This window comes from Drosophila takahashii, chromosome 2L, assembly GCF_030179915.1.
Source record: "Drosophila takahashii strain IR98-3 E-12201 chromosome 2L, DtakHiC1v2, whole genome shotgun sequence".
Taxonomy (NCBI): domain Eukaryota; kingdom Metazoa; phylum Arthropoda; class Insecta; order Diptera; family Drosophilidae; genus Drosophila; species Drosophila takahashii.
In genome coordinates, this window is record NC_091678.1 from 20,295,282 (window position 1) to 20,323,226 (window position 27,945).

The 27,945-nt window shown below is 39.6% G+C and overlaps 4 protein-coding genes across 10 annotated transcripts in view; 3 read left to right on the forward strand and 1 right to left on the reverse strand.

Moving 5' to 3' along the window:
• Pax (paxillin) overlaps positions 1–11,203 on the forward strand; it is a 29,457-nt gene extending 18,254 nt beyond the window's left edge. For 5 of the 6 annotated variants that reach the window (XM_017141858.3, XM_017141856.3, XM_017141859.3 and 2 more), the window contains 5 exons: positions 668–809; positions 877–968; positions 1,035–1,180; positions 7,382–8,065; positions 10,629–11,203. In XM_017141858.3, the coding sequence (XP_016997347.1) occupies positions 668–809; positions 877–968; positions 1,035–1,180; positions 7,382–8,065; positions 10,629–10,895 (1,331 nt within the window). In that variant the 3' untranslated portion in view covers positions 10,896–11,203. Of the gene's footprint in view, positions 1–667; positions 810–876; positions 969–1,034; positions 1,181–7,381; positions 8,066–8,360; positions 9,041–10,628 lie in introns of those variants that run through there. The other variant, XM_017141860.3, reaches the window with a different exon arrangement.
• A 4,457-nt stretch (positions 11,204–15,660) lies between these two features.
• Positions 15,661–18,368, reverse strand: LOC108059703 (uncharacterized). Its single transcript, XM_017145148.3, has 3 exons — positions 17,504–18,368; positions 16,295–16,490; positions 15,661–16,234 (listed from the first exon to the last, which is right to left on the reverse strand). The coding sequence occupies exons 1-3, from the start codon at positions 18,288–18,290 to the stop codon at positions 15,742–15,744; spliced, it is 1,476 nt and encodes a 491-aa protein (XP_017000637.1). The 5' UTR covers positions 18,291–18,368; the 3' UTR covers positions 15,661–15,741.
• Positions 18,369–18,709: 341 nt separating this feature from the next.
• Positions 18,710–23,398, forward strand: LOC108059507 (peroxisomal acyl-coenzyme A oxidase 3). The gene is made up of 6 exons (XM_017145024.3): positions 18,710–18,765; positions 18,876–19,035; positions 19,739–20,662; positions 21,006–21,131; positions 21,185–21,530; positions 22,597–23,398. The coding sequence occupies exons 2-6, from the start codon at positions 18,901–18,903 to the stop codon at positions 23,145–23,147; spliced, it is 2,082 nt and encodes a 693-aa protein (XP_017000513.2). The 5' UTR covers positions 18,710–18,765; positions 18,876–18,900; the 3' UTR covers positions 23,148–23,398.
• A 445-nt stretch (positions 23,399–23,843) lies between these two features.
• Positions 23,844–27,419, forward strand: LOC108059791 (uncharacterized). Of its 2 annotated transcripts, XM_017145261.3 has the most exons (6): positions 23,844–24,001; positions 25,370–25,471; positions 25,779–26,061; positions 26,164–26,238; positions 26,327–26,558; positions 27,054–27,419. In XM_017145261.3, exons 2-6 carry the CDS (start codon positions 25,411–25,413, stop codon positions 27,279–27,281), a joined length of 879 nt encoding a protein of 292 aa, XP_017000750.2. In that variant the 5' UTR covers positions 23,844–24,001; positions 25,370–25,410; the 3' UTR covers positions 27,282–27,419. The 2 variants fall into 2 exon arrangements, with proteins under 2 accessions (XP_017000750.2, XP_017001076.2); XM_017145587.3 differs by lacking the exon at positions 26,164–26,238.
• Positions 27,420–27,945: the final 526 nt, after the last annotated feature.

The window sequence follows — 27,945 nt, forward strand, 5'->3', positions numbered from 1 at the left end:
AAAACCTTTCGTAGCCCAGAGCCACAATTTAGAGGAAGTGGTACCTTGAACCTTTAACTTCAAGAGTGTCCAATCACAAAGTTGGGCGACCTCTAGTTCTTTAGCTACAATTGATTTTACTGAAGTACTTTTTGTCACTTTTTTTCATCTATAGTAGCCTGATATTTTTCTTGTTGAACTGAGACCCGTACACATACAATACATTAAAAATATCAGGCTACTATAGATGAAAAAAAGTGACAAAAAGTACTTCAGTAAAATCCATTGTAGCCAAAGAAGTTGAGGTCGCCCAACTTTGTGATTGGACAATCTTGAAGTTAAAGGTTCAAAGTACATTTTCCGCTAAATTGTGGGTCTGGGCTACGAATGGTTTTCTTACTATTATGTCGCAAAAAGTGCCTAAAAATCGAAAATTTTGAACTTTGACCACGGATTTCTCAAAACTTCGACGTGATGGAAAGTTTCCAAGTATGAGGTAGTAATCTACAGCTAAAATCCTTTCAGGATTGGTAGCTTTTATTCTTGGGCTTTTTTTTTGTCGACCAGTGTAATTGATTCAGTTAAATTTATAAATGTAAAGCCAATGTTTAGCAACTGAATAATGGACTTCGTATTTCGCTTTCTTTTGTTTCATATATTAACTTTAATTTTTATTGACTTTTCTCAGATATCGATGTGCCGGTGAATTACAGCACTCCAGTCTCGAAATACAATACGATTAATAGTTATGCCACCGTGGAGGAGCGTCCAACAATGGACAGTCTGCTAAACGAACTAGACAATGCTCACATCTATGCTGTGCCCAATGGGTAGGGAAAAACAAATCTAATTAACGAATGCTGGTATTAACTTTTTATCTTCTCTTGTGTTTAATAGATCTGCTCACAAATCCCCGACGCCGGGACGTCATGTTACCATCACTGTTCGTGAAACGAAGACGGAAAAGCTATCGGGTCCCGATGGCCCAGGTACCTACCAATTTGCTCCTATATTTACTTGGATTAATCGTGACTAATTATTGTTTTGCATTACAGTTGGCACTGTGGAAGAGCAGATTGTGCAGCAGAAAGATTCTTATACGCCCAACCATGCCGTTCCGGGCCAACAGGTGCATCAGGCTTATACCTCGCAGGCCACCAAGGAACTCGATGATCTGATGGCATCATTGTCCGACTTCAAGGTAAGTCATACAAGTCGATTTGGCCTGTTGTTATTGAGTGATTATAATAAGACGTTTCCGTTAGAAACCTACATTTAGCAGAAAGAAAAATCGCTTTTGATTTTTAAAAATGAAAATACTTCAAAAACTTTTTTTAAGCATTTCGTACCCAACTTTTTCACGATAGTAGACCCTTATGAAAAATAATCAAAAATGGTTTTAATACTAACAATAAAGCAATTGAAAATTGTGTATGACAGATACATCTTTTATTTAAAGCTTATCGGTGTACTAAACGTTCAATGTAGAAAGCATGAAAAGCATTTTTTTTAAATAAATAGTCAGATCTAAATTGCTTTCAGTTTTATAGCTTTTACTCGTAGAATAATTGGTAGAAGGAACCGATTCCTATCGTTTCATTAGCCGATTTAATCCGTGAGTCCGCGTGAACCCTGTGATCTCAGAAAACTTAAGAGGCTTGAGAGTTGGGACTTTCGATTCAGATTTAAAAGCTTTTGACTCTCTCTTGTTTGAAACACCTTCTACTGTGAAATTTTCATATCATTAGCTTTTAAACTAAGCTCGCAAACGGTATCGATTCCCTAGTGATCCTGATTAGAAATATATATAATTTATGGGATCGAAATGTCTTCTTCCCTACGTTACAAACTTCTGTCTAGTAGTTGCACCTTCTGCAAGAGTAAAAAATTATTATTTTCTAGTTATACCCGTTACTCGTACACTCAAAAAAAAATTTTAGAAAATCGCCTATGGATTTGCTTTACTGGCGATTTTTTTCTATATTTCTGGAATATTTCTTGAATTTAATGAATTTTGATTAATTGGAAGAAAATTTTCTTTACCAGTAGAAAATTTTTTTATTTTAAAGAAAAAAATCGCCAGTGAAGCAAATCCATAGGCGATTTTCTAAAATTCAGGGCGATTCATTTTCTGAGTGTAGAGTAAAAGGAAGTGAGTGATCGGATTTATAAGGATCAGGATCGGATTGATCAGGATAACTAGCCAAGTCGACCTAGCTGTCTGTCTGTATGAACTCTGAAATCTCGGAAACTATACTTTACGAGTAACGGCTGTACTGTAACTGATTGTATTGTTTGTATTGTTATAAGTTAAATATTATTTTAATATTTCATTTTTGAATACAGTTGGAAGAAAGGGTTTCAAAAAACATTGAATGAAACACTACTGTCACATCCTTAATCTGGCTTGACCCTAGCGTATAATGTTTTTACTGAAAACATTTTAGGGACCGAAGATAATATTAGTTTATGCTTTATACGATATTTAAGTAATCCGACTTTTTAATGTAAAAGATAAAACTTTTACATTACTTAACCCCTAAGGATTGAAAAATAACCAATAGTGGGAAGAAAAGCGTAGTGGCCATTCAAAAATAATACAAGAGAGAACGCTATAGTCGGGTGCCCCGACAATCAGGTACCCGTTACTCAGCTAAAGGAAGTGCAAAGGAGATGGAGATAAAAACTTTGATCCGCCGTAACTTTTTAACGAATGGTCCGATTTAAAAAATTTCTTCTACATTTCGATAGGTATTGATAAACACAATAAAACTGCATTTTTACTTTTACGAAATATTGCAATTTTTAAAATCGTATATAAGCGATTGTGGGCGTTAGGGGGGCGTGGCACCCTTTTGAGACAAACTTGAGCTACGTAGGAACTCCTAGAATCTGCATGCAAAATGTCAATCTTCTAGCTTTTATAGTTTCCGAGATCTCAGCGTTCATACGGACAGACAGACAGACGGACATGGCTATATCGACTCGGCTAGTGACCCTGATCAAGAATATATATACTTTATAGGGTCGGAAATGCTTCCTTCTAGCTGTTACATACTTTTGCACGAATACAATATACCCTTTTACTCTACGAGTAACGGGTATAAATAGCAATTAAGAATTATTTTCTCTCCGTGAATGTTTTTCTTAAAAGATTTGTCACCATGCGTGGATCCACGGGTAAAAGCTAAAACTAATTTTGGTATTCAAAAAGTATGCAACAAAAAAATTGTTTTGATATTACCCCCCACAACAAAATCCTAGATCCGCCACTGTTTGTCACTTATACTTTACACTTTGGAACTCACAAATTATACAATATCAATAAAATACTGTCACTAATATGTATTAGTGTCCAGTCTAAAATATATCTTTTGTCAATTAAATTTTGTTAAGCCACGTATTAAAATATTTGTAAGTAGTTTGTTGCAAACGGCACAAATGTTTCGACTTTTTCACCTGTCGGAGGGACACGCTCACTTTGAACAGCGTCAAAACAAATTGCAAATGGCAGAAGGCTTCTCACCGTCCTCCAATCTTACCTCCTGATATTCTACTATGTATTTGGATATTTTTAGCAGGAGACACCCCAATGCTCGGTTAGGCTGTGTTTTGTAATAAGAACCATAAAATGAACAGATATATCATCGCAAATCGTCTGACGCATGGCAATAGAGCGAATCTAATGACACCGCCGAACCATAGATCCCCGGCCCATGACCATGCCCGTTGACGATCTCTTAGAAAAGTCTCGTAGCATCGGAAAAAGATCTTGACTTTGACATCTGCCAACGCAATCCGAAGGTGGATATTGGGTATAGTTTAATGGGCCACATAAATTGATTAGGCTAATGTGGTCTGATTATGATGGCGAGCATTCACAAAGACTTGTCACACGATTTATTGCACACGGCGCCAAAACATTTAAAGTTCTCCCCCAGATCTACCGTTTACATACTTATAGGCAAATTTATTTTACTTTCTATATGTACCTCATTAAGCCATCGATCAATTTGGGTGGCAATTGAGTAAACAACAAATGTATTTTATTATTCGGGCACTGCACATCTCCTTAGAGTATATCCAACAAAAATATTGTTTCCGTTTATTTGGATTAGCCTGTTTTTCTTTTATGGCGATGCCTCTATTTCTCTTCCTCTCACTTGTCTGACATTTGTTTTTAGAACTTTCTGACATCTTGAACAGAACGCCTATTTGGATGATGTATTTTAGCAGATGTCTTTTGCATTTTATTCGGTTTTTTACGCGTTTACTTTTTATGAGCTTACTTATTTAATGTACTGCAATCCGCTTGCCTCTTTCTTTCATCCAAATGTATTTGGGTCAAGGCTGGAGGGAAGTTTCCTTTTATTAACTGTCCTTGGCTCAGTTCGTTAATGGAATGCATCAATCATTGGATTGGAAAGGAAAAATATTTTAAAGTAAAGGCAAAGAAATGCGGTTTATTTATAGTTTGTTTATATGGTGCAATACCCCTCATTATACTTATAAAATTTGTATAAGACAAGATATCAGGACGTCTTTTTTTTAAAGGTTTTTTATAAAATAATTATTTTAACTATGCAAACAAATTAATAACATATTAAGCTAATTTCACCTTAAGATTTATTTAAACTCTTTCTGACAGGCAGATAAGCAACAGTGTTTAAATAAATTTTTGTGGCCTTAGTCCAACTGATTTATTGCCAATATCTTTTATTTTATTATACTTCTTGATGTGACAGTTAGTAGCATTTCTGTTAAAATAAACCTTTTTTGATTCGTTTTATTGTTGGTATTAAATATTTTAAATGGTATAAGATTTAACTATTTTGAACATTTTTAATAAGTACCCTTGTCTTTAGACCCGACCTTCTTAACCATATTTTAAGATGTCAGCAGGGAATTCTGCGAATTGTCAGTTTGTCGCCGAGGCATTCGTTTTGCATTAATTATTAATTAATTACTAAGTGAAAAATATTTTTGCACATACCTTGTTGGCAATTGCGATGGCCATCGCAGCAAAATTAGCAGACAACCAAGTTGGGAGAAGGGGAATGGATTGTTAAGATTTTGAGTAAATTGCAATTCAATGTCATTGACGAATGGCAGGCGTGCATACGAAAAGTATATACGAGAGGTCGGGCCTGTTAATTATTTAATATCATTTTCAATTTTCTGCCAACCGCCAGCGAAAGAGGGCGGAAAAGCCAGGCAAGGGGCGTGGCAAGGCGTGTCCGTGACTTTTGTTGATATGATAAATATGAAAATTAAATAGAAAAGCCTCTTGGCCCCACGTCTTTTTGTGTATAAGTAGCCAGCGCGAAAAAAAATTAAATACAAATATATTCGGATATAAACAATATTGCACACGGCACGTCGGATTTTCCCGGCGCTTTTCCTACCCACACAAGCAAGCGCAAACGGACAGTTAGTCGCCCGCCCACCCCCATCCACGCCCCCTCTCCCACTTGTCAACGCGTTCTCCACAGCGCCGCCTTTGCCTCTGCTATAGTTTTTCATTGCAAATCATTTGCATGGCTATTTTCGAAAGCGTTTTTTATTCTATTTTCTCTCATTTCTATAACCCAAGCAATCCATTTTGCTGTGGGTGTTTTAGTGTGTCTGATATATTTTCTATATTTTTGTTTGCGCTTTCATTGCCATCATCTGGCGTTCAAAACCGCATTCGTATTCGCATTTTCCGCCCATTCCCCCTCCCCCTCCCGCCACATTCATTGATCGAGATTTCCTCAGCGCCTGCTTCCTGTCCCCCATTTTATAAACCCCTAATTTTCCCCCCTTTCCCCCTGATTTTCCGACTGGAAGCGTGTGCCGAACACGCTCATGCGCTTTTTATGGGGAAATCCTGTTGACCAGCCGGTCGACGTTCATTTTTATACTCCACGCCAAGCGACGATTACGGCGCTTCGACTGCGTTGTGTACGATTTTGGTCTTAAAATAGCCAACAAAAATATTAGAATAAGAAAACCCCGCCAACGCTGAAGCCAATGGCAATTGGTGCGATTGGGGAAACAGGAGCGGAGTTTTCATGGTTCGGGTGGAAGGAATCTTTATCGCGGGTGTTACAGAAATTATTACCAACTGAAATCCAAACACAAAACCATCCGTCTTCGGTTGAAAGGTATTTTTGTGACACCCCTGTAAAAGTACTGTAAAATATTGTAAACAAAGAAACGAATCTTAATTATTTTATTTTTATTGGGGGTAGTATCTTAAAATTGTTAACAAAAATTGAATATTTGAATTCACCTTAATGACTTTAAACATCCTAATCGGGGGTTTCACAGAAATCTCGTTCTTATTACTTTCTTACATTATTGTTCTTACGGACATCAATACATAAAAACAACCGTCCTTGGTTAGAAACCCCGATTATAGAGCTTCTTTGATGAAAACGGTTGGTTTGGTATTAATATGGTATTGATATTTATTTATTTATTTATTTAGCAGCTGTAGACCTTCAGCTCTTTGGTATTGATATAGTAACCCCATTTGTGTAAAAATTTGAAGAACGCTTTTTAAAACCATGATATTTTAGGGTTTCTGCCATTTCTTTAACTATACCAATTTTGTTTAAGTTTTTAAACACATTCTCTTGTTATATTTAAATTTATCGCATGGAAAAAAGCTTGCTTTAAATTTAACAGACGGACGAGAAAACGGCACTAAAAATATATTCCTGAAAGATTAGTAAAGTTATTGGAAGTTTTAAATTTAATGTGCTACAATTATTTTTGTGTATATCTCCCAAAACCAAAGCTCAATAATTTTTTAACTTTCGACCCCATATTATTGTCCCTTTTTTATTAGTCCTGATCCTCCCCCTGTCAAAGGCGGAGGACGCTCAATTAGGCGTCTACTTAGTTAAGCTGAAGCAGGCAGAGCACAAGCACAAGCACGCCCAATGAAAATGCAAAGTTTATGAAAGAAAAATTGAATATTGAAATGGAGACTCGACAGACAAGATCCACACACACAGAAGAGAATCAGAGTCCCCGCAGCCGCCGCCGCCCACTCTCTTCCTTCTTCGAAGACGTTCTTTCTTATTTTTGGCAATGAACGAAAACTACGTCAACGTAGAAGAAAAATGCTTTGCATATGAGAAGAGCGTCGTGCGCAACGAGGCCCAAACACACACACACAGATATTAGGCTATATAGTTCAGTCAGGAGAATCTGTGCGAAGAGGAAGAGATACATTATTTTTGATATTTTGATTTTTTTTCTTGGTGGCGGCTAAAAGCAAAAGTTTTTGTGCTAGCGCTCGCACAACTTTTGATTCAGTCGAGGCAAGCACATCGACGTAAGACCACCGCCGCAGGATCACCAAGGATATTGAGGATACTAATCGGCACACTTATTATGATCCGTCTTTCAGGTTAGCAACGGAACAAACGGGATCGGAAACGGAAGTCATCCGCAGCAGCACTCGTCGACAGTGCAACACCAGACGGTAACCGACTACGCCAGACCGAACAAGGGAAGCCAGCAGGCCCATCTCACCCAGACGATCGAGGAGACGACCATCGTCGAGGACAGTCGCGAGGATCAGTTGGATTCTATGCTAGGCAATCTACAGGCCAATATGAGTCGCCAAGGAGTCAATACCGTGCAGAAGGGCTGTTGCAATGCCTGCGAGAAGCCGATCGTGGGTCAGGTCATCACCGCTTTGGGCAAGACCTGGCATCCGGAGCACTTTACGTGCAACCACTGCAGCCAGGAGCTGGGCACCCGCAACTTCTTCGAGCGCGACGGCTTCCCCTACTGCGAGCCGGACTACCACAATCTGTTTAGCCCGCGCTGCGCCTACTGCAACGGCGCCATTCTGGACAAGTGCGTCACCGCGCTGGACAAGACCTGGCACACGGAGCACTTCTTCTGCGCCCAGTGCGGCCAGCAGTTCGGCGAGGAGGGATTCCATGAGCGCGACGGCAAGCCCTACTGCCGCAACGACTACTTCGAGATGTTCGCCCCGAAGTGCAATGGCTGCAACCGGGCCATCATGGAGAACTACATCTCGGCGCTGAACTCGCAGTGGCATCCGGACTGCTTCGTCTGCAGGGTAGGTTTAGTTTAGTCACATCAATACTGAATTAATATTATTTTATTTTCGCCCAGAAGTTAGACAACCTAAAATCTATTGCAAAAAGTCATTAGTATACCAAAAATCCTGGCTTCATCTTGATTTTTTGAGTCAGTTTAGCCTTGATTACTGTAGAAAACTATTACTCCCTGAAATTATTTTAATTTCAAGGCAAAGCTTAACTTTTACCACAGAAAGAAATATTCCTAGCAATTCTTAATTTGATCATTTGTACCAATTTTAATCGTTCATCCTGATCATGTTTACCCTTTAGGACTGCAAGAAGGCCGTTCGCGGCAAGTCCTTCTATGCCATGGAGGGCAAGCCCGTCTGTCCACAGTGCGTGGGTGTCGACGAGGAGGAGTAGGAGAGATCCAACAGCAGCAGCAGCAGACTTGTTGCTGAAGTTCAGCAGCCAAACGAAAATAGAACCCAGTGGCAGCGGCTTCATATACATTTTTGTATCTAGCTGCGTGCCACTTATTTTTTATTGTCGGCGTCATGAAGAACTGGCGGCCAAACAGCTGCCCGCCGTCCGTCTCGGGCTATTTTCGTTGCGGGTCTATAGGAGCAACACAGCAACAAACACAGCAGCAACATACGCAACAGCAACATAAGCAACAGCAGCAACATCGGCAGTGGCAACAGCAATTTAACCCCCTTCTCAATACCCCTTTTTCGCTCGCCCAGCTGGCCCGTTCCTTTGGGGCAGGTGCCGCTGGGGTGAATGAGTCCCGAGTCCCTGAAAACCAGCCCTCTATGATGGTCTTTTTGCCCCTGAACCCCCGACTTGTTGAACTTTTTCTATGCAATTTTGTAGGCTTAAGTTTATAGGTACTTTTTAAATTTAAAATCATTTATGAAAATGACCAACAATATTGTAATTTGTTTTTGTAAATAAAATTTTAATAATTACACATTAAAAAAAAACACACACACAAATTAAAAAAGAAAACCAGCAACAAAAAACAAGAACAGAAACCGGGGAATGGAAAAATTGAAAAGTGTTTGTAGCTTTTCAAGGTGGCGGCAACCTTCGGGCAACACCCACCCACCGCATGCCACCCAAACAGACCTCGTGTCAAGGTCAGTGTCAGTTTGCTGGCCTTGACACATGTGTCTGTTGCTGTCCCACCTCCGCTGTTCTCTGTTCTGTGTTCTTGTTGCTGTTTTTCCGGTTGATAAACAAATTACAATATTGTGGATTCGATTTTCGATTAGTGAAAGCAATTACTTTTCCAGCTGAGACTATTTTCGTTGCTGACGTTTGCAGTCAGCATTTATATGCTTCGCATAGTACTCGGCTATATATCTGTCTATAATGGACATAAGATTCGCACTGTTTATGGCCAGGCCTTAATGGGCAACCCAGGGTGCTAATTGAATTTATTGGCCAAACTAAATTTAAATAGATTCGTCAATCTCAGTCACTCAGTCTCGACTTGTTCAGCTTTCAAAATCGATGGCCAAAAATAGCTCATTTATAAAAATGCATTTAAATACCTATATATAATACATAATTGAAATTCTCCATTGACTGAACAGAAATTCGTGCCATATATATAATTTTTGGTTTATTTTTAGTTCATACCGATATTGATTATTTGGTTTAGTTTTTGTTGCTGCCCCACTTATGAGTTTCCTTTCATATAATCAACAAAGAAAAACCAACGAAATGTTCTGGGGAAAATTGTTGCACCTGTTGTTTATGGAATGATTGATTTGTACGAGGTGGTGAAAAACGAAAATAGGTTTTCGCCCGCAGATATCGCGTTCTCTCAATGATCCTTCGCTCCATGGTTCGATTGCTGTTGCCGGTTGGATGATATTGTCCTCTGCCCTCTTTCTTTTCTCGATACCCCCCATTTGGAAGCTGGCCAAAAGCGTGCGCAAAATGTTATTGTCTTAAGACAATTGTTGCTGTTCCTCTGTTGCTGCCGAAATGTTTTTCCAAAAGCCCCCCCGAATGAAAAAAAACGGAATGAAACAAATGTCTTGGCCACTCTTCTTTCATATATTTATCATATTTAAATTTCCTCGAATCTTGTTTTTTTAAATGTACAATCTTTGTTTTCCAATTAGCTTGACACCGTGCACAGTGGGGCAAGGGTATCAAAGTCCACCATTCGACACTTTTGGTTTGACAAAATTCTAATTAGGTTTTTCAGGCCAGGCGTAAAATTTTGCACAGCGAATATTATGTTGTCGACTCTCGATCGGTTTGCTGGTCCGTCATGCTGTATGGCAACTAATTTATGGTCGTAATTAGCCTCAGACGGAGACTGCACAGCCATTTGGCCTACAATACATCATCCTCGTACCTCTCATATATTTCCGAAACACACATTATTAAACGTTAATCTAGTGCCAAGAAGGGGTAGCTCTGATCTTGAGGCGCAGTAAACATTTATAGTTTTTATATAATGCGTATATGGGAAGACTTTTTTGCAATTTTCTAACTTAAAATCTTATAAACACGATTATTCATTTAGGTTCACAAAAATACTAAAATACTAATACCTTCTTATTTTATCTATCACAGGACTGCCGACAGCCCTTCCAGGGTGGTTCGTTCTTCGACCACGAGGGCCTACCGTACTGTGAGACGCACTACCATGCCAAGCGAGGATCACTGTGCGCCGGGTGCTCGAAACCCATCACCGGACGCTGCATCACGGCCATGTTCAAGAAATTCCATCCGGAACACTTCGTCTGCGCCTTCTGCCTCAAGCAATTGAACAAGGGCACTTTCAAGGAGCAGAAGGACAAGCCGTACTGCCACACTTGCTTCGACAAGATATTCGGATGATTTCGCAGCTGCCAAACCCTAGTTATGGATATAATACTGTTTTTTATACGATTTACGAACCCTACCCACACGCCCGAAAGCCCCTATCACCCGTACACTTACTTACCGTGCATCTGTGCTTTGTATAACCGAGTCAATTTAGTAATTTAATTAACGCCATTCGAGCAGGATACGATTATAGAATGCGATCGTAATCAATTAGCAGACACTAATCCTAATCAATTATGTTGGTCACTTTGATATTGCTACTCGTTCGACAAGAAAAAGACCACACAACAGAATGATAAATAAATATGAGAAAGCCAAAATTGCATTTCTTATTTAAGGGATGACCGTATTCAAGGGCAAAATCTTTTTAGTTGTATTAGCAAAAGCTTTTTCTAAAAATTGTACTAATTTATTCTTTGCAATTTGTAATGTTCTAATAGGCAGACAATCTGTCGTTGCATCGAAATTTTAATATGTCTTATAATCGCGATCGCTTGAACATAATATATCGATGGGATCAGGCGTTAGTTTACCATTCATAAAGAAGGTTATGATCGCAATAGTAAGCATGCGATGGATGTAACAATCCGTTTAAGCTGTTCTTATGTCTGTTGCAGGAGAGTATCAAGTCTGGCAAGCCGAAAAAATTAGAAATAAACTCATAGTACAGCGAAGATTGAGGGGGAACTGTGTTAGAATTGACCGCACTTTTCGGAAATTGGCGCTTGAGAGACTACTAAAGGATCCCCTAGGATTCGTTGTACGATGTCGGCTAGAAGAACCACCAAGGGTGAACTAAACCATCAGCCCTTCTTCGATTGCTCTTCGACAGCAATCAACTGGACGTTAATGCAGTTGAGTGGAAGATAGGCAAGATAACGTTTAAAGCAACTTGTGTCCTTCCTCTTCTTTAAGTGTCCTCGTGATTTTCCATTTGAACTTCCAGCTCGTATTCCTATTTACCTTCTCTAGCATTGTCGGATTTAAAAAAAAAGTTCAAAGACATTTCCTTTATGGGGATTGGCTGTATTTTCCCTTGGCTTCCGTTGAATTACTTTCATTTCTTTATTTCCTTTAAAAATCGGGTTTACTCTTTCGACAGATCAGAATTAAAATAAATTATAAAAATTATAATTAATTATAATTATCAATTTTATCGAATATGTGGTATACTTATAGGCATTTTATAGCAAGAAAAATAATTGCCTACATAATGGTGCTACTTATTAAAAAAAAGAACTCAATACATAGCCTAGGTAATAATTTATTTAACTACAATATTGCAAAATAACATAAAAATGACATAAAATATTTGTGTATTATACCCATCCTGTTTTATATTTTTTTATAAATATTATTGAACAAAACGTTTAAAAAATGGAAACAAAATTATGTTTCAGGGCCAAGGACAGTCTTGATAAGGCCGTTAGCCGAGACCAGAACCGTGTTTTTTTGCTTTATGTATCTTGTTTGCGCACCAACATCTTCGCATCTCTCTCTCCCGTATCTCTTGGATACGATACTCACCCACACAGCTGTATAACGATGCCGGCCGGTTAACAATTGTCTCGCTCTGGCAACAGTCACTTGACATTGAGGCAGAATATGAAGAAGAAGAATCTTGGCCAGCTCTACTCCCCACACCCCGCCGACACCCCCTCACATCCATCAACATACATCCCCAAGAGAGGGAGAGCATCGGGTGAACACAGAGAAAAATAAAATGAAAAGATTTAATATTTATATTAATTTCATGATTTAAAATGTTATTCTGCATTAGATACCTTAATTACAAAAATGTATAGGTGAAAAATAACGAAGTGTTTTTTTCAAACAGTTCAATATGACATTTAGATATTAATATTTTTGGTTATACTTATTACTCAGCTGAAAATATAAAATTAATAATTGGGCAGTTGATGTAAATAGCGATATTTTACCCAAAAACAGGAAGTATTTTACTTTATTTCGTGAACAAAAGTGGAACCTCTCGAATCACGTAGTGAAAATTATTAAAAAAGGCGAATTTCGATATCCCTAAAATTTTTTCTCTGTGTGCGTGTGGGACTCGCCCCTATAAAAGACCGTAGGGTTCCCATACTGTTATGAATCAGGCGGCGTTATTCTCGCTCTGCTCCGCTCATTCACTTCCCATCAGTTGGCCGTGTCGGTTCGTATTTTCCCCAATTCTCCAGTTTTTCGCTCCCCGATTCTCAATTCTCTAGCGGTCGTGTGCCGTGCCGGTCGTTGTTGTTGTTGGTGCTCCCGGTGCTCTTTTAATTCCGCGTGCGTGGGTGTGTATGTATATTTCGGTTTAATTGCCATTATTCTATGAGCTCAGACGGTTTATGGTTTTCACTTTTTGAATCTAATTGTGGCCAAATTCTATCGGAAGAAAAGAAGAAAAGGGCGGGTCGAAAAGAAGCGCTACAGGTTGGTGTTTCGCACACAGATGCAACCAGAGCATCTCTCACGTGGACGAGTCCCAGAGTTTCTGACTCCGATTCTTTTGACTTTGCTCTCTCCCGCCTTCTGGGCCCAAAACATTGCCGTTTCTACCTACTTGTTGTGTTCGCGGTGATGTAATATGAGCCAGCGCAGAAACTGAAACCGAGTCCTTAGCCAAACAAATCGCATACAGGGTGTGTTGGCAGTACAGTGAAAGCTCTAATTCTCGGATATACTAAATGAGAAAAATGGTATTCCCAATTCTCCATCCATAAATTGTTAAAGAATATTAACTCAAGGATATCCTCTAAAAAATTATGATAAAATTCACTGTGTGTTTTTTAAACTATATCAGTGTTTCCGTTTTGAACAAAAAAAATGTTTAAATGTAGTGAATCATAGAAATAATAATTTCGTCAATGGAACCTTTCACTGTACCATGATATCAGCCTCAATTGGTCTTGATGTGGCCACAATGGAGGGCCCTCTGTGCCAGAGTGTTGATTGTGCGCTAATTTGTCTTGGGTGTGTGTAAATAAAAGTGAAATTAGCCGCTGCAAATTGCATTGTAATTCATTTAAAAAAGTGTCTCTCGAGTCGCCGAGCTACAATTTGATTGATTAAAAGGGGAGACCGTGTGTATACAAAAATAAAACCCCGGCTATTTTCATGTTCAAGGTTGACTCACAATAGAACACCCCAGCCGATAGGGTGGTTGGCCAACAAATTGTGACAATTTCCATCGGCACGCAACGGCAACGGCAATTGGGGGGACTAATGGGTTTTGCTCATTACATCCTCACCTGGCCGCAATTTCGACCGGGCTTATCACGTAAGCCAAAAGTTTGGCTGCCACTTTACCGGCCAGCTGTTCAGTGCTGCCCCAACTGTTGTCACTTATCTGGATTTTTGGGTTTCTTTCTTCATATTTTTATGAGTTTGTTGAATTTATGCTGTACACTTCACATATTTACCCATTCAGTCTGTTGACAGAAGCACACGCCCCTTTTCGGGGTTATCAACTTTTATTTCCGCTTAAAATGCTAATTTATTTACATTTCTAACATTGTTTTCATACATTCTCGGGTGCAAGCAAACAATTTGGAGTGGAGCGTAGTTTCCTCGTGATTACGCAAAAATTCAGATTGTGGGGGGAACTCTTGGGTACGAGTACATATCTGAGATTGCGAATTGAGTCGTGCTAATTAAGTGTAGCAGTAAACATTCTGAGAAACCCATAAAACCGGTTTATGGGCACTCGCTCGACCATTTCGCCAACGAAAAGTTCCCGAACCTAGACAATAAGAACTTATCACTGTGACTGCGGGGTTGCTGGTATAATTATTGCTAATTGTTATAATTAGCCGGTGGTTGACACCACATTTGCTGTTAAAAAACGTAACCTGAATTTTGTCGGTATTGATTTTTATTTTACTTGGGTTTATTTTTCCACAAACTTTAATCAGTTGGATCTAGAGAATTATGTTCCTTGGGGAAATATAGTGGTACGCTATTTTGTTGTATTGCGTTTATTTTATATTATCTTATTTGTTATATTTTTAGATAAGTACAAAAATTAAGTTGGGTTAAGAAAACAAATGGTTTATAAAGATTATGGTATCTAAGAACAAACGATCCCAGTTTTATTTGAACGACCAATTTTAGCCTTATCATATTAACGCGATTTCTCAGAACCATTTAAGTATCCAAATCAAAGTCCACAAAAAAAGCTTGACGCATAATTGAATACAAAATAACGATAAGATGGTTAACAGTAATTGAACTTTGCTTCTTATAATTATATATAGATTATCCGTATCGGTTATATCAACCTTTGATGTTTTCAATTTCTACGATGAAAAATAACCGCTTTTAATACTATTGCCGCATTACCGCATGATCGATTCATGTTTTGTGCCTCTGGGTACTTCAATGACTGGGTGGTCTCGAGCTCACATAATTCTATTTATATTTTGAAGATAGGCTTGCAATGCGGGGCAAATGCGTGATCAAATACCTCAGATATCGGGTGTCAATAAATTGCACTCAAGATTTGATAATCTTCGATATATGTATACACTTGGGCGTTTATGGCAACACTTCAACGAGGGGATCCCAGAATTTTGATGAGTGATGGACATTTGTCGGAAGCGTGCAAAGAAGCTTAGTCAGATGGTAAATAAATGATGTTTACACTGGGAAGCTAAAGATACGGGTAGATTGTTTTTTTTTAGATATATGTTCTTATATGTATACCGACTTTTCAAAAAACAAAGATCCAATCCCAAGACCTAACTTCTTTCTGATCTAACTAATCTCTAAGAAGATATTCTGCTTGCCAAAACCATTTTAATTAAACATAATGAGCCTTGAACGATTAAATTTTGTGAACTACGAACAGAGGGCTAACTCAGATATCGCCCTCCGCCAGTTTGAATGTCTTGAGATCGACATCATCGTACAGAGCCACGTCGTGACCAGGATCCTCTTTCTCCTCGTCTAGCAGGCAGTAGATGCTGTCCGATTCCTGCTTGATGATCTCGTCTCCCAGTCGCTTCCAGAAAGGACGACAGCGGTTCTTCCACTGTCGCAAATTGAAGAAGGCACAGTACCGAGTAGTCGAAGACTTCAGCATGGCCATGTAGAGCGGTGTGATCTCGTCGGCCATTAACTTGGCCTGCAAGTAGTTGGCCATCTTGCGGCTGTGCTGATCGTTAAAGTCCACGTAAATGCGCTTGGCGTGCTCATAGCACTTTTTGGCTATACTAGTCATCTGTGTGTCCTTGGCGAAGATCTTTCCCAGATGCAGCAGGATCTCAGCCTCCAGATCCCGATGGGTGTAGAGACGGGACAGTCGGAGAGCCCGCTTGTAGCACGAGATGGCCTTGTCCACGTGCTCAAAGCTTTTCGGGAATTGAGGGTTACCCATTTTATTAGAGGGCCCAAAAATATGGACTACTTACATCTCAGAGCATTGGCCCTGGAACAAATAGTACTTAATGTTAAGCTTGACAAAGCGGTACTCGGTGCAGGCCAAGATCTGGGTGCGAATCTGGTCCAGGCACTGCTGGGCCGAGTTGTAGTTGCCAATCTCCATTAAAAAGTAGGCCCGCTCCAGGAAGGTATCACAAAATATTTCCATGTTCTTATCCCTTCCAACTGAAAGAGTTCAGATTAGAATTATTGTGGAAATTTCAGAATTTTGTCATTCTGTATAATAACTTGTGATTAAAACTAACTTTTAATTTACCATAAAGTTTTAAATTGGTTTAACTTAGGTTATAAAATATCTATTGCTACACAGAGAGAACTCATTTGAGTTGAAAATGTTCTTAAAAGTAGAACGATTTCTTTTTAAGGTAATGTTGGCTTAATGTGCGAATTAAATTAAATTGGCAGTATTTACATTGTTGATCTCAATAAGAAAACAATTAAATTAGTCAAATCGGTCATCTAAAATTTATCAAAAAATTGTTATAAAACTCAATAAAACTTTTCCCTTCTCACCGTTTTCTTCTTAAATTGAACTCAAAACGTTCTTACCCGGTTTTCAAGAACTAATGTTCTTCTGCTTACACGAAAAAATGTGCTTTTGAAAACGAATGTTCACAATTGAAGAACAATTGTACTTACATTTTTCTCCCTGTGTAGTTTTTTGAAATTCATTACAATACCATTGGAATCATTAATCCTTAAAAAAGTATCGCCTACACACAAAAAAATTTGCTTGGTAAAATTGACCAACAAAGATAGTTACGTAACTATTAAAATAGTTACGTGTATTTTGTTTTTGCTTTGGGTTTGTGTCTTTGCTAATTGTGTGTATTTTGTTGTTTTGAAATGACTATTTACTTAGTAGAATTGACAATTTTGCTGGTTGGGGCCTGTTTGACAATTATTACAGTTGATTTTACCAAGTTTTTTTTTTGTGTGTATTTAGAGCCGTTTTCTCGTCCGTTTGTTAAATTTATAGTAAGGTTAAATCTTTGAAATTGTATAGAAAATCAGAGTTTTAACCCTACTTTAAAATTAACAGGCGGACGAGAAAACGGCCCTTGAGGTGCAGAAACCTTTGTGACTATTATACGCTATTATACCATTTTGTAGCACATAAAAGTACCGTATTTATATACCTGAATGGCACTTTGAAAAGTTATGAGAATAGTACTCACTTTCCGCTATTAGGACTGTGGCTCGACGGGCCATGGCCACCGCATCCTCGGGATGCTGTCGCACAATCGCCTTGCCCTGGATGAGGAGCTGCCTGGCCAGTTTCTGGGCCACCAGCTCGTGGAGCGTCAGGCTGCCGGCGGGCATTCCCACCTCGGCGGTCCAGACGTGTCCCCTCACCAGATCCATGGCTATTTGTAGGTAATTGATGGCCGAGGTCCGCTGACCCGTATTCACCAGATACAAAGCGTAGGTGTAGTAGATGCGCGATATGGATTCGGCGGCCTCCCGTTCCTGACCTGCGATATTGCGGCACAGCGAGATAATGTGCTCATTGAGGGCCACCAGGGCGTATGCGTATTTTTGGCGGTACGGCTCCAGCAGCTGCATGGTCTCGAAGAACAGGGCGAAACACTGCTTGAGGCCGCGGTGTTTGTTCTGGCAGACGGCCAATTCGGCCTCGCGGAGGCGATCCACCATTCCGTAGAGCAGTTCCTTGTCATCCGCCAGCCGTTCGCGGATATTAAGGCTCTCGAAAAGAGCCTGCTCCTTGGTGGCCAGGCAGTGCAGGAACTCCGGCAACATGGTGCATCCCGCGCGACGCAGCTCGTCCTCCAGGGCCTCGTACACTGGACCCTTGATCCTGCGGGCCTCGTCGTAGGTCAGCGGAGTAATGCCTTCCCTTATGGTCTCGCGATCGAAGTTGATCTCACGGAAATTTCGGTGCGGCAGATTGCGCTTCACCTGGCGCGTAATCCGCACCACCTCGTTCTGCCACTGAGTGGACATGATTCTATACCCGGTCTCAAAGTGTTTCCTGAAATATAATATATACTGTCTAATTTATTGGGACAGTTTTATATTGAAATATATTTTGTGCACTTCAGGAGACGTGTGAGTTGAAAATTTGTTTAATAAATTTCTTTACTACTGACAGCTTAGATTACAGTAAATTAAATTAATTTTATTAGAATTTAATTTTCTTAGAAATTAATATTTATTAGAAATTTATTTTAATAGATTTTTCATCATTTTACTCTGTTCCCATTTTGGGTTCTAAAATATACTAATACTATTCCCAGTGGTTCGAAACTCCACTTGTTTTACAGTTTTAGAGGCGAAACAGTGGCTTCAAAACTGCCTAGCGAGTGTTTAGTGGCTGCTAAACCCCCGCCTCTTGAGGTTTTCCTTTCTACGGCTTCAGTTAACTGCACGCTTGCAGATAAAACAGTTCGAGTGCTCCACTTGTTGGCTGGGTTGTCTGGTCGGTTTGGGCCATTTAAGCATTGGGTCTAGATCGCATTCGTTCTATAGCCTCTCGATCGTCGACAGCTAAACTGATCCGCTAAATTGTCCACTTCCTCTCGTTGCCAGAAATCAAATCAAATAAAGTCACACAATGGCCAGCGAGGACACGAGCTTTATTCCCGATCTTCCCAGCGGAGGACCTTTGGCCGCCTATCGAAAGAGGGCCAACTTTGACTGGAAGCGACTGCGCCTGATATTCGAAAAGGAGCAGGGATTGCGCATTAAGGTGAGTGAATTGCAATCGCTAATAAAGTGACAACATTTTGGAGGGTTTAGGCCTTACATAACAGCTTATCAAATCGTTGAGTTTTGGTTTAACTCTGTAGATTCTAGACTCTAGAGTCAATAACGTCAATTGATGTCATTATCCAATAATGAGTTGTGGAATTTGTAAAAGCAATTTCTAGCACTACGCTTAGCAACCATATAAAGTTCACCTGTGACGAAGTAATTTTGCAACTTATATTGTTAAGTGACTTATTTGTAAATGGCGTTTCTTTTAGTTAGTTTAGTTTTTAAGTGCTTACTCACTTTAAATAAATTCTTTAAAAATTTAGAAAAATTAGAAATTTGCTTTTTTTTTGGCATTGACTTGAGTAAAAACTACGTCGAAAAAAAAATAATCATAAAAACTAAACTATTCGTAAGTTAATTCTAAACTATTGAGTTTCAAATGTATTTTAACAATATGAGTATTATATTAAAACCCTCGGGAGTGTTATAGTTTGGTATAGAAATGAAACCACAAAATAATAACTTTTTAATATTTGGTATAACATACTAGAGAGTTAAAATTTTATATTATTTATTTTTAATACTTTGTTTCTGGACCTTTTATATTTTTAACACAACGAGTATTAAGAGATAAACTATGTTATTTGTTTTGAGTGAAGATAACTTTTATTTACGAAGCTCCTTTTCATTTGCAGTACAAAGTATGGCGCCGTCTGGAGAACGATCCCCTCTTCGCCCACCCCTCCCGCACGCTGCCCATGGACGAGCAGAAGCGGCTGTGCGCCATGCAGGTGAACCGCATGAAGCATCTGGATTTGGTGCCCAAGGAGATCGAGCGCCTGAGCTTCTCGGCCAAGACCAAGTACCTGATGTACATCAACGAGGCACTGGCCTGCTATTCGCCGAGCTTGTCCGTAAAGATTGCACTGGGCGTGGGTCTATTCAACAATGCCATCCGTGCCATGGGCACCGAGAAGCACACGAAATACATCGAGGCGGCCTGGAATCGGGAAGTGATCACCTGTCTGGCCATCACGGAACTTTCGCATGGCAGCAATACGAAGAGCATCCGCACAACGGCCACCTATGATCCCAGCACCCAGGAGTTTGTGATCAATACGCCCGACTTCGAGGCGGCCAAGTGCTGGGTGGGAAATCTGGGAAAAATGGCCACGGTGGCCATGACTTTCGCCAATCTGTACACGGCTGATGGCCAAAATCACGGGTTACATGGCTTCTTGATTCCCATTCGCGATCCCAAGACCCTGCTCTCCTATCCCGGAGTTCTGGTGGGTGATATTGGCGAGAAGTGTGGCCTGAATGGCATTGACAATGGATTCGTGGTATTCACCAATTACCGGATTCCCCGCGACAATCTCCTCAATCGCACCAGTGACGTAACGCCGGAGGGAGTGTACGAGAGTGTGTTTACCGAACCCGGAAAAGTCCTTGGGGCGGCACTCGAAAGCTTCTCCGCCGGTCGCATCGGCATAATGCAGGAATCGGCTAATACCCTGTGTAGTGCCGCTGTAATCGCCGTTCGCTATGCCGCCGTTCGCAAACAATTTGGCCCGGAGCGCCAGGGCGAGGAAATGGCCATCCTGGAGTACCAACTGCATGTAAGTAATGTATTTTGTTTAATGAGTGTCTTGCAGGTCCTTGTATCAATAATTCAGTTTTTCTTTAATAACTTAATAATAATTTATTACAAATAAAAAACTTACAAAACACTTTGTAGAACTAAATAAAATTTGCAGTTGATAAAGTCATTTATTTTAAGTTTGACATTTTAAATAATAATTTAAGTTAAATTTTTCTTTAATAACTTAATAAAAATTTATAAAAAATAGAAATCTGAAATTAATTTGAAAAATATAAAAATACGAATTTAGAACAGTTAAAAATAATGTATAATGTTAATAATGTATTAGATACTAATTTCTATGTTCCCTATATCCCCAGCAATATCGCATCTTCCCCTATTTGGCGGCTGCCTGCGTCCAAAAAATCGCGACTGAAGAGCTGACAATCACGTATATGGAGATCATTGCCCGTTCTCAGGCGGATTCCAACGGTTTTGATATTTTGGTGAGTTGTTCTAGTACTTAATTTAAAACTTAATCTAATATTTAATATTTTAGACCCAGAATGCTGCAGAGATCCATGCCCTGATCTCTTCGTCGAAGCCTCTGATCACGTGGTCAGCTCGGGATGCCATCCAGGAGGCCCGGGAGGCCTGCGGAGGACATGGTTATCTGGCCGCGGCCAAGCTTGGTCAGATGCGCACCGATCACGATCCTCTGTGCACCTACGAGGGCGATAACAATGTGCTGGGACAGCAGGCATCCAACTGGTTGCTCCGCCAGTGGAGCGCCAGTCAACTGGAGACGCCCATCGGCAGCGTTAAGTTCCTGGAGCACCGAAAGGAATTGCTGGCCTTGAGTTATGCCTCCTTAGTGCAGAAGACTCCGATAGCCAGCTGGCAATGTAAGTCAATATGTTTCTAAGACCCTAACTACCCAAATTTATAACTTTATTATTATTTTTTTAAGCTTATTTAATTGCCTACATTTAAAACAAAATTAAAATAATTTTCAAAATGTCTATAAAATGGAGAGAATTTTTAATCTACCATAATTGAGCTCCATATGTGTTTTTTAGTTTAGATTACGGTTGAAGCCTTTGTATTTTTTAAAACAATTATTAGAACATTTAATCATATTTTTACCTTAACCAACAATTTTTTGGATTTAAAGGCAATTTCGATCATGGTATAAATGGAAAAAGCGTATACAGTTTTCTTTAAATTTACAATTAATTTAATTTTTATACCCGTTACTCGTAGAGTAAAAGGGTATATTAGATTCGTGCAAAAGTATGTAACAGGTAGAAGGAAGCGTTTCCGACCCTATAAACTATATATATTCTTGATCAGGATCACTAGCCAAATCGATCTAGCCATGTCCGTCTGTCCGTCTGTCCGTCTGTCTGTCCGTCTGTCCGTCTGTATGAACGCTGAGATCTCGGAAACTATAAAAGCTAGAAGATTGACATTTTGCATGCAGATTCTAGGAGTTCCTACGCAGCGCAAGTTTGTTTCAAAAGGGTGCCACGCCCCCTCTAACGCCCACAATCGCTTGTATACGATTTTAAAAATTTCAATATTTCGGAAAAGTAAAAATGCAGTTTTATTATGTTTATGAATACCTATCGAAATGTAGAAGAAATTTTTTAAATCGGACCATTCGTTAAAAAGTTACGGCGGATCAAAGTTTTTATCTCCTTCGCACTCCCTTAAGCTGAGTAACGGGTATCTGATAGTCGGGACACCCGACTATAGCGTTCTCTCTTGTTTAATTACAATTTTGTAATGTAAAAACAAATTTTTGTTTGTCACTTCAAGCGAATGCCTGCTTTGCTGCTTGCATATCTTTATCTCTCTTACACTCATTTAGCTGGATACAGGGTATTTGATAGTTGAGACACTCTAATGTAGATTTCTGTCTTGTTTTTATTAAATTTTGATTAATTTGTTTAATTCGTTTTCTTTTAGTCTCCCTCAGGTGCTACGAGTGGCTGTTGTGCCACCTGATGGCCCAAACCACGGCCCACATCGAGGGCCAGTTGGCGGCGGGAGGCAGTCGCTTCGAGGCGAGGAACAACTCCCAGGTGGCCGGAGCACGTGAATTGTCCTTGGCCTATGCCGAGTATTATGCACTGACTCGCTACGTCGATCACGTCACTAAACTGAAGGTGGAGGCCCCGTATGCGTCGGTTCTTCGCCTGCTTTTCGATGTCTATGCCATGTGGCTGCTGGAGAAGCACATGACCACCTTCTATGTGGGTGGCTTTGCAGCTGGCCGGGATTTCTCGGCTGCAGTGCGTCAACTTCTGCTGGACAGTTGCCTGAAACTGAAGGACGTGGCTGTGAGCATAGCGGATGCCATTTCGCCACCTGATTTTGCCCTGAATTCGGTGATTGCAAGGGCGGATGGTCTCCTCTATGAGAATTTGCAAAATGAATTTATGACCAATGAAGGGGCGTTCCAGCGACCCTCCTGGTGGCGTGACGTCATCATACCACAGGCTCAGTCGAAACTTTAAGGATCCCCACCGAGTTTTCCAGGAGACGAGGATGAAGACAAGTGCCTGAAGTGAACCAAGTTTAATTGTAGTTGTTATTGCCTCATTGGGTATCAGGTATTATGGCAAGCTACATTCTCATCGGTCCTAGTAAAACGTTTTTTATCATTTACCAACTATAACATACATTCGAGTATTTTAAGATCAAATCTGTTACTAGTTTACAGTTAAAGAAGTTTAATAAAAGTATATAAATGAAAATAGTTTTTTAATTGTTTTGAGTTTGATTTTAATAATAATGTCTTTAAAATTGATGAACAAGTCTATACGTGGTTAAAAATATGCCTCCCCTACATATTTAAGGACCTGAATTGACTAATTTAAAGTCAGTGGACTTAAATCAAGGTACTTTTCTTTCTGGGTCTATGTAAAAATATAATTTAGAGATCATGTAAATCCTTAACTCAGGGAATCCAACCTAAAAAGCAAATAAACCTTTCAGAATTAAAGGTATCTTAGAAATAATACAACAATCAATAATTAAAAAATACTTAAAACTTGCATCAAAAGATACGCTTTCAATCAGGAAAGAGAAACAAAAACTACTTTTTTATTATGATTATTCAGCCAACGAGCCTCCCCTACAATGAATCCCCGAGGCGAGTGATTCGGTAAGCGTTGCGACTCTCTAGTCGGTGTCATCGCGGCGTCGTCATCGCTACGGGCCAATCCACAGGTGTCGGATCGTTTATAAGAGGACCTGGACCCACCTGTTCCGACTCAGACGTTGCCCAGTTGTCGCCCAGTGAAGAAGATCGGAGCGTGCGAGACCGAAAAACGAAAACTGGTCAAGAACCGAATCATAAACAAATCAAGTGAGTCGTGCTCGCAGTGTTTCTGTATCTCTTCTTACGAGCTGAGCACTCTTCGGGATTCTCTATCTATATAGAAAATATAGAAAAGATCTCCTCTCCCGGCGATCTTGGCAATATAACATTGATAGTTTTGCCAATTTGTTGCGCAGTTTTGGTTCCGTATTGAAAAGTGTATGTGGTGTGTGGTACTAAGTGATCAATGTTAGTCGCTCTTATCAGCAATATTATAATGATGTTGTATAAGAGCTCGCTTTGAATCGATTCGGTGATCATCAAAGTCAGGGGCAAAATAACAAAAAACGTTCGTTCATCGGGAGTGCTCCTCAGTCGAGTTCCTTTGTTTCAACAGAGCCGTGCAAAAAGTTGTTAATTATTAATATTTTATGTACCCAAGAGAAAAAAGGAAATTATTTATCATCTTCAGACCGGTTGCTCAGCCTCAAAGTCATTCAATTAGAACACCTCAATTGTTGAATACAAAAATCCCCGCTCTAATGGCAACTTGATAAACTTCTGTAAAAAACAACAAAAAAAATCAGATTGGAATATAAATGGCGCACCAAAAATATTCGGATGACAGGCAGAAGGGAAAAACAAAATAAAATAATGAAACAAAACATTCAATATCAATTTCTAAACGCCGAACAAATTAGTGAGAACCGGTTCGTTCGTCTCTTTTTGTCTTTTGGCAGCCGAACAAGCGAATTGAGTCAATAATATACAGAGTCATATGGAGATCCATTAATTTACATTTTGGGGTTTTCTGTTTTCGCTACGGTTGGCCAGGCCCTCCTCCCTCTAACCGGGCCCCGTGATTTCTTTTCGCCAATTCATTATTGAAAAATCGTGTAAGGGCAATTAGTTGTGGGCTGGGCCAGGGAAATAAATATGAAACGCTTGTAATTGCCGACTATGGGGTGTAGACTTCGTGGCTGGTTAAGCGGGGGATGCAGTGAAGCCAATGACCCTCGGTTAGGCATCCAAGAATCGATTACTGCCAGTGCATCCCATTATCCCCTGCTTCCCGCACAGATTACCGGCTTATGCAAGCGGATTTATGGATTCTGCCCTGGGGCGGCTAATGACAATGGGTGTGAAAGTATCGGTATCGGGGAACAATGAGCCAGCAGGTCCCAGTCATTAGCAGATGCTACTGAGCAAACTTCAGGTCCGATCTTACATAAGACGAACTCATCTTGCCATCTATAGGCTATGGATATGGGTATACCATTTCCGCTTTAGTCTTACACACACACTAAATTAATAGGGCCTAAAATATGCATCGCTAGTCGCAAACAAGTTCTATTTACAACATTATTCGAACCAGTTCTTAATAACTCCTTTGTTTTATTTTTTGTACACCCCCAGCTTAAAGCATACAACCATTTTGCAGATGCCAGTTAAATAAGATGTGGAAATTTCTGCTTATTTGTGTGGTGATGAGTGCTCTGAATGAAGAATCATCGGGGGGTAAGTAAACCCATAAATATGCCATTTCCTGAATTATAAAACTTAAGATTCGACTCATTAAGCTTTTAAGCTCTTAAAAAATTATACGGATATATGGGTTTTTAAGAACAATGTATAAGTAATATTTCTTAAAAATATATACAGTTTGGTTAAAGATTAATCTATGGGAGAACAGAAACGCAGAGGATACCAATTTTGGAACGATAATCTTGGTTCCTTATTTATAATAACTACCAGATCACATATTATATTGTATAGCTATGTTTTTATAAAGCTCAATAACTTATAGATGGTTGTTCTATTCCAGCTAATCCAGGACCCACCCGAAGACGTCGTGCCTACGCAGGAGGATACGCAGGCGGATATGCCAGTAGCGGAGGAGGAGCCGGTGGCTACACGGGATCCTACAACAGCGGCGGTGGAGGCGTTGGACACAGCAGCTATGTGGGTACTGGTGGTGGAGGCGGTGGTGGTTACTACGACTACGATGACTATGGTGGCAGCTCGCCCAACTTTGGCATCATCGATCCGTATCTGTTCCATCAGCAGCTGACGAACCACATTCTGGCTCAGAATTACGCCAACCAACAGTGAGCATAGATCTTTTTAGCGGGTTATATTGGCTTGGGGTATTGGGTACTCATCAGGGTTATGGTTATGGATTTATCGCTTGATTCTATCTATTCTTGTAGAGCTATAACGGGATTGGCCACGGCTGGCAATGCTTATGCATCTGCGGATGCTTCTCTAGTCGACGACAACGATATGTAATTACCACTAGCTAGTATTTAACTAATCCGAATACTAATATAGGGGTCTTTTATCTGCCATATTTTAATATGTTATCCATTGCAGCCGCATCCAGCAGCAAATCGCCGCCCAGCAGGCCTATCATGACAATCTAGTGCGTCAGAATCGTTATAGAGGAGGTTCGAGCTCAGGATCAGGATCAGCTTATGCATCAGGATCAGGCTCTGGATCAGGATCTTACAACTCGCACCGTTATGCACCCAGCTATGCCTCTGCCTCGGGATCTATCGGACCCAACGGCTACCGCCAGACGGCCTTTATTAACCCAGCTAATCCGGTAAGGGACCTACATAATTAAAATTAAATTATAAAACATTTTTCCAAACTACTAAGGAATTACACAAATCTGTACTATCAAATGTTAATAATTTGAACATGCTATCAACAAAACTTTTACAACGATATTTAAAAATCTAAAAATTTACAAACTAAAAGAAACTTGAACTTTTTAAAAAGAATATGAATAACAATTTTAAATTAAATAGTTTATTTTTTTCACGACCATTCTTAATCATTTTGGAATTTTTTTCAATTTTTGCGAATTTCTCAAATTCTACTTGATGATTTTCGACTTTAATAATGTGCAAATTGTACCAATCCCAAATAAATATATTTTAAAACGTTAAAATCCATCCATAAAATCTCCATTTGATCTGAAAAAGTTCCAAAATAGAAGTGGAAACGGATTGTTATTGAATTGGTTCGTTCGGTTTTTTTTTTTTTAATTATAATTATTATTTGAAATTGTTTATTGAATTATTTCTATCTACAGGCTTCTCCCAACATTGTGAATCGTTTTGGAGGCGGAAGCGGAGGCGGTGGCTCATCGTTCTCCAGTTCCAGCAGCTCCGGAGGAGGAAGTGGTGGCGGCGGTGGTGGCTACAAGGGTGTCTCGGTGTCGTCCTTCAGCCATAGCAACGGAGATGGAACCAGCCGACGTGGAGCTCAGACCACAGTGAACGACAACGGAAAAGTCACCACGTACTCAGTGCATTCTTAGTGCACTAAAATGCGAGAAGACCCTCTTTCCGACACCTTTTTGGTGGATAGGCTAACATCTACTACGGTCTGAGAAAGCTTACCGATCCCATTTAATAAGTATACAAAAATATAAATATACGTGTATTTTATTGTATAACCTCGAACTTTCATATTGGTGGGGCTTTTCAGAGATTTCTATTGGATTTATAATAAAAAGCTTTCTTTTATTAGAAAGTTTTACTCTCTCATTCTCATTTACTCGCATAGACAAACAAATATGCAAAAATTGTACATTGACCTTGATTTTGACGTTGCTTATGTGGCAAACAATTATTGTATTTGATTAGGTACAAGTATAAATAAATCGACTATTCTTAATCAGTGTTTGAATTATGTATAACATTTTAAAAGATTATTTTCATTTATTTTGATTCAATGTTTTCTTTTTTTCTTGGACGGATGAGCGTATCAAAGGTGACAGGAAATGATCTATCTTATCATATTTGATTCAATATAAAATTGCGACATTCCAAGATCGTATTCTTTATTTGAGGCTGAGTGAAACCGGAGTCGAGATCTGAAATTTTGTTTCTTTTTAATATACTTTACCAGTTTGTCTACATAATTAATATCATTAAAATAGTATGTTTCTTTATAATATTTTATCAAATTATTTATGTGAT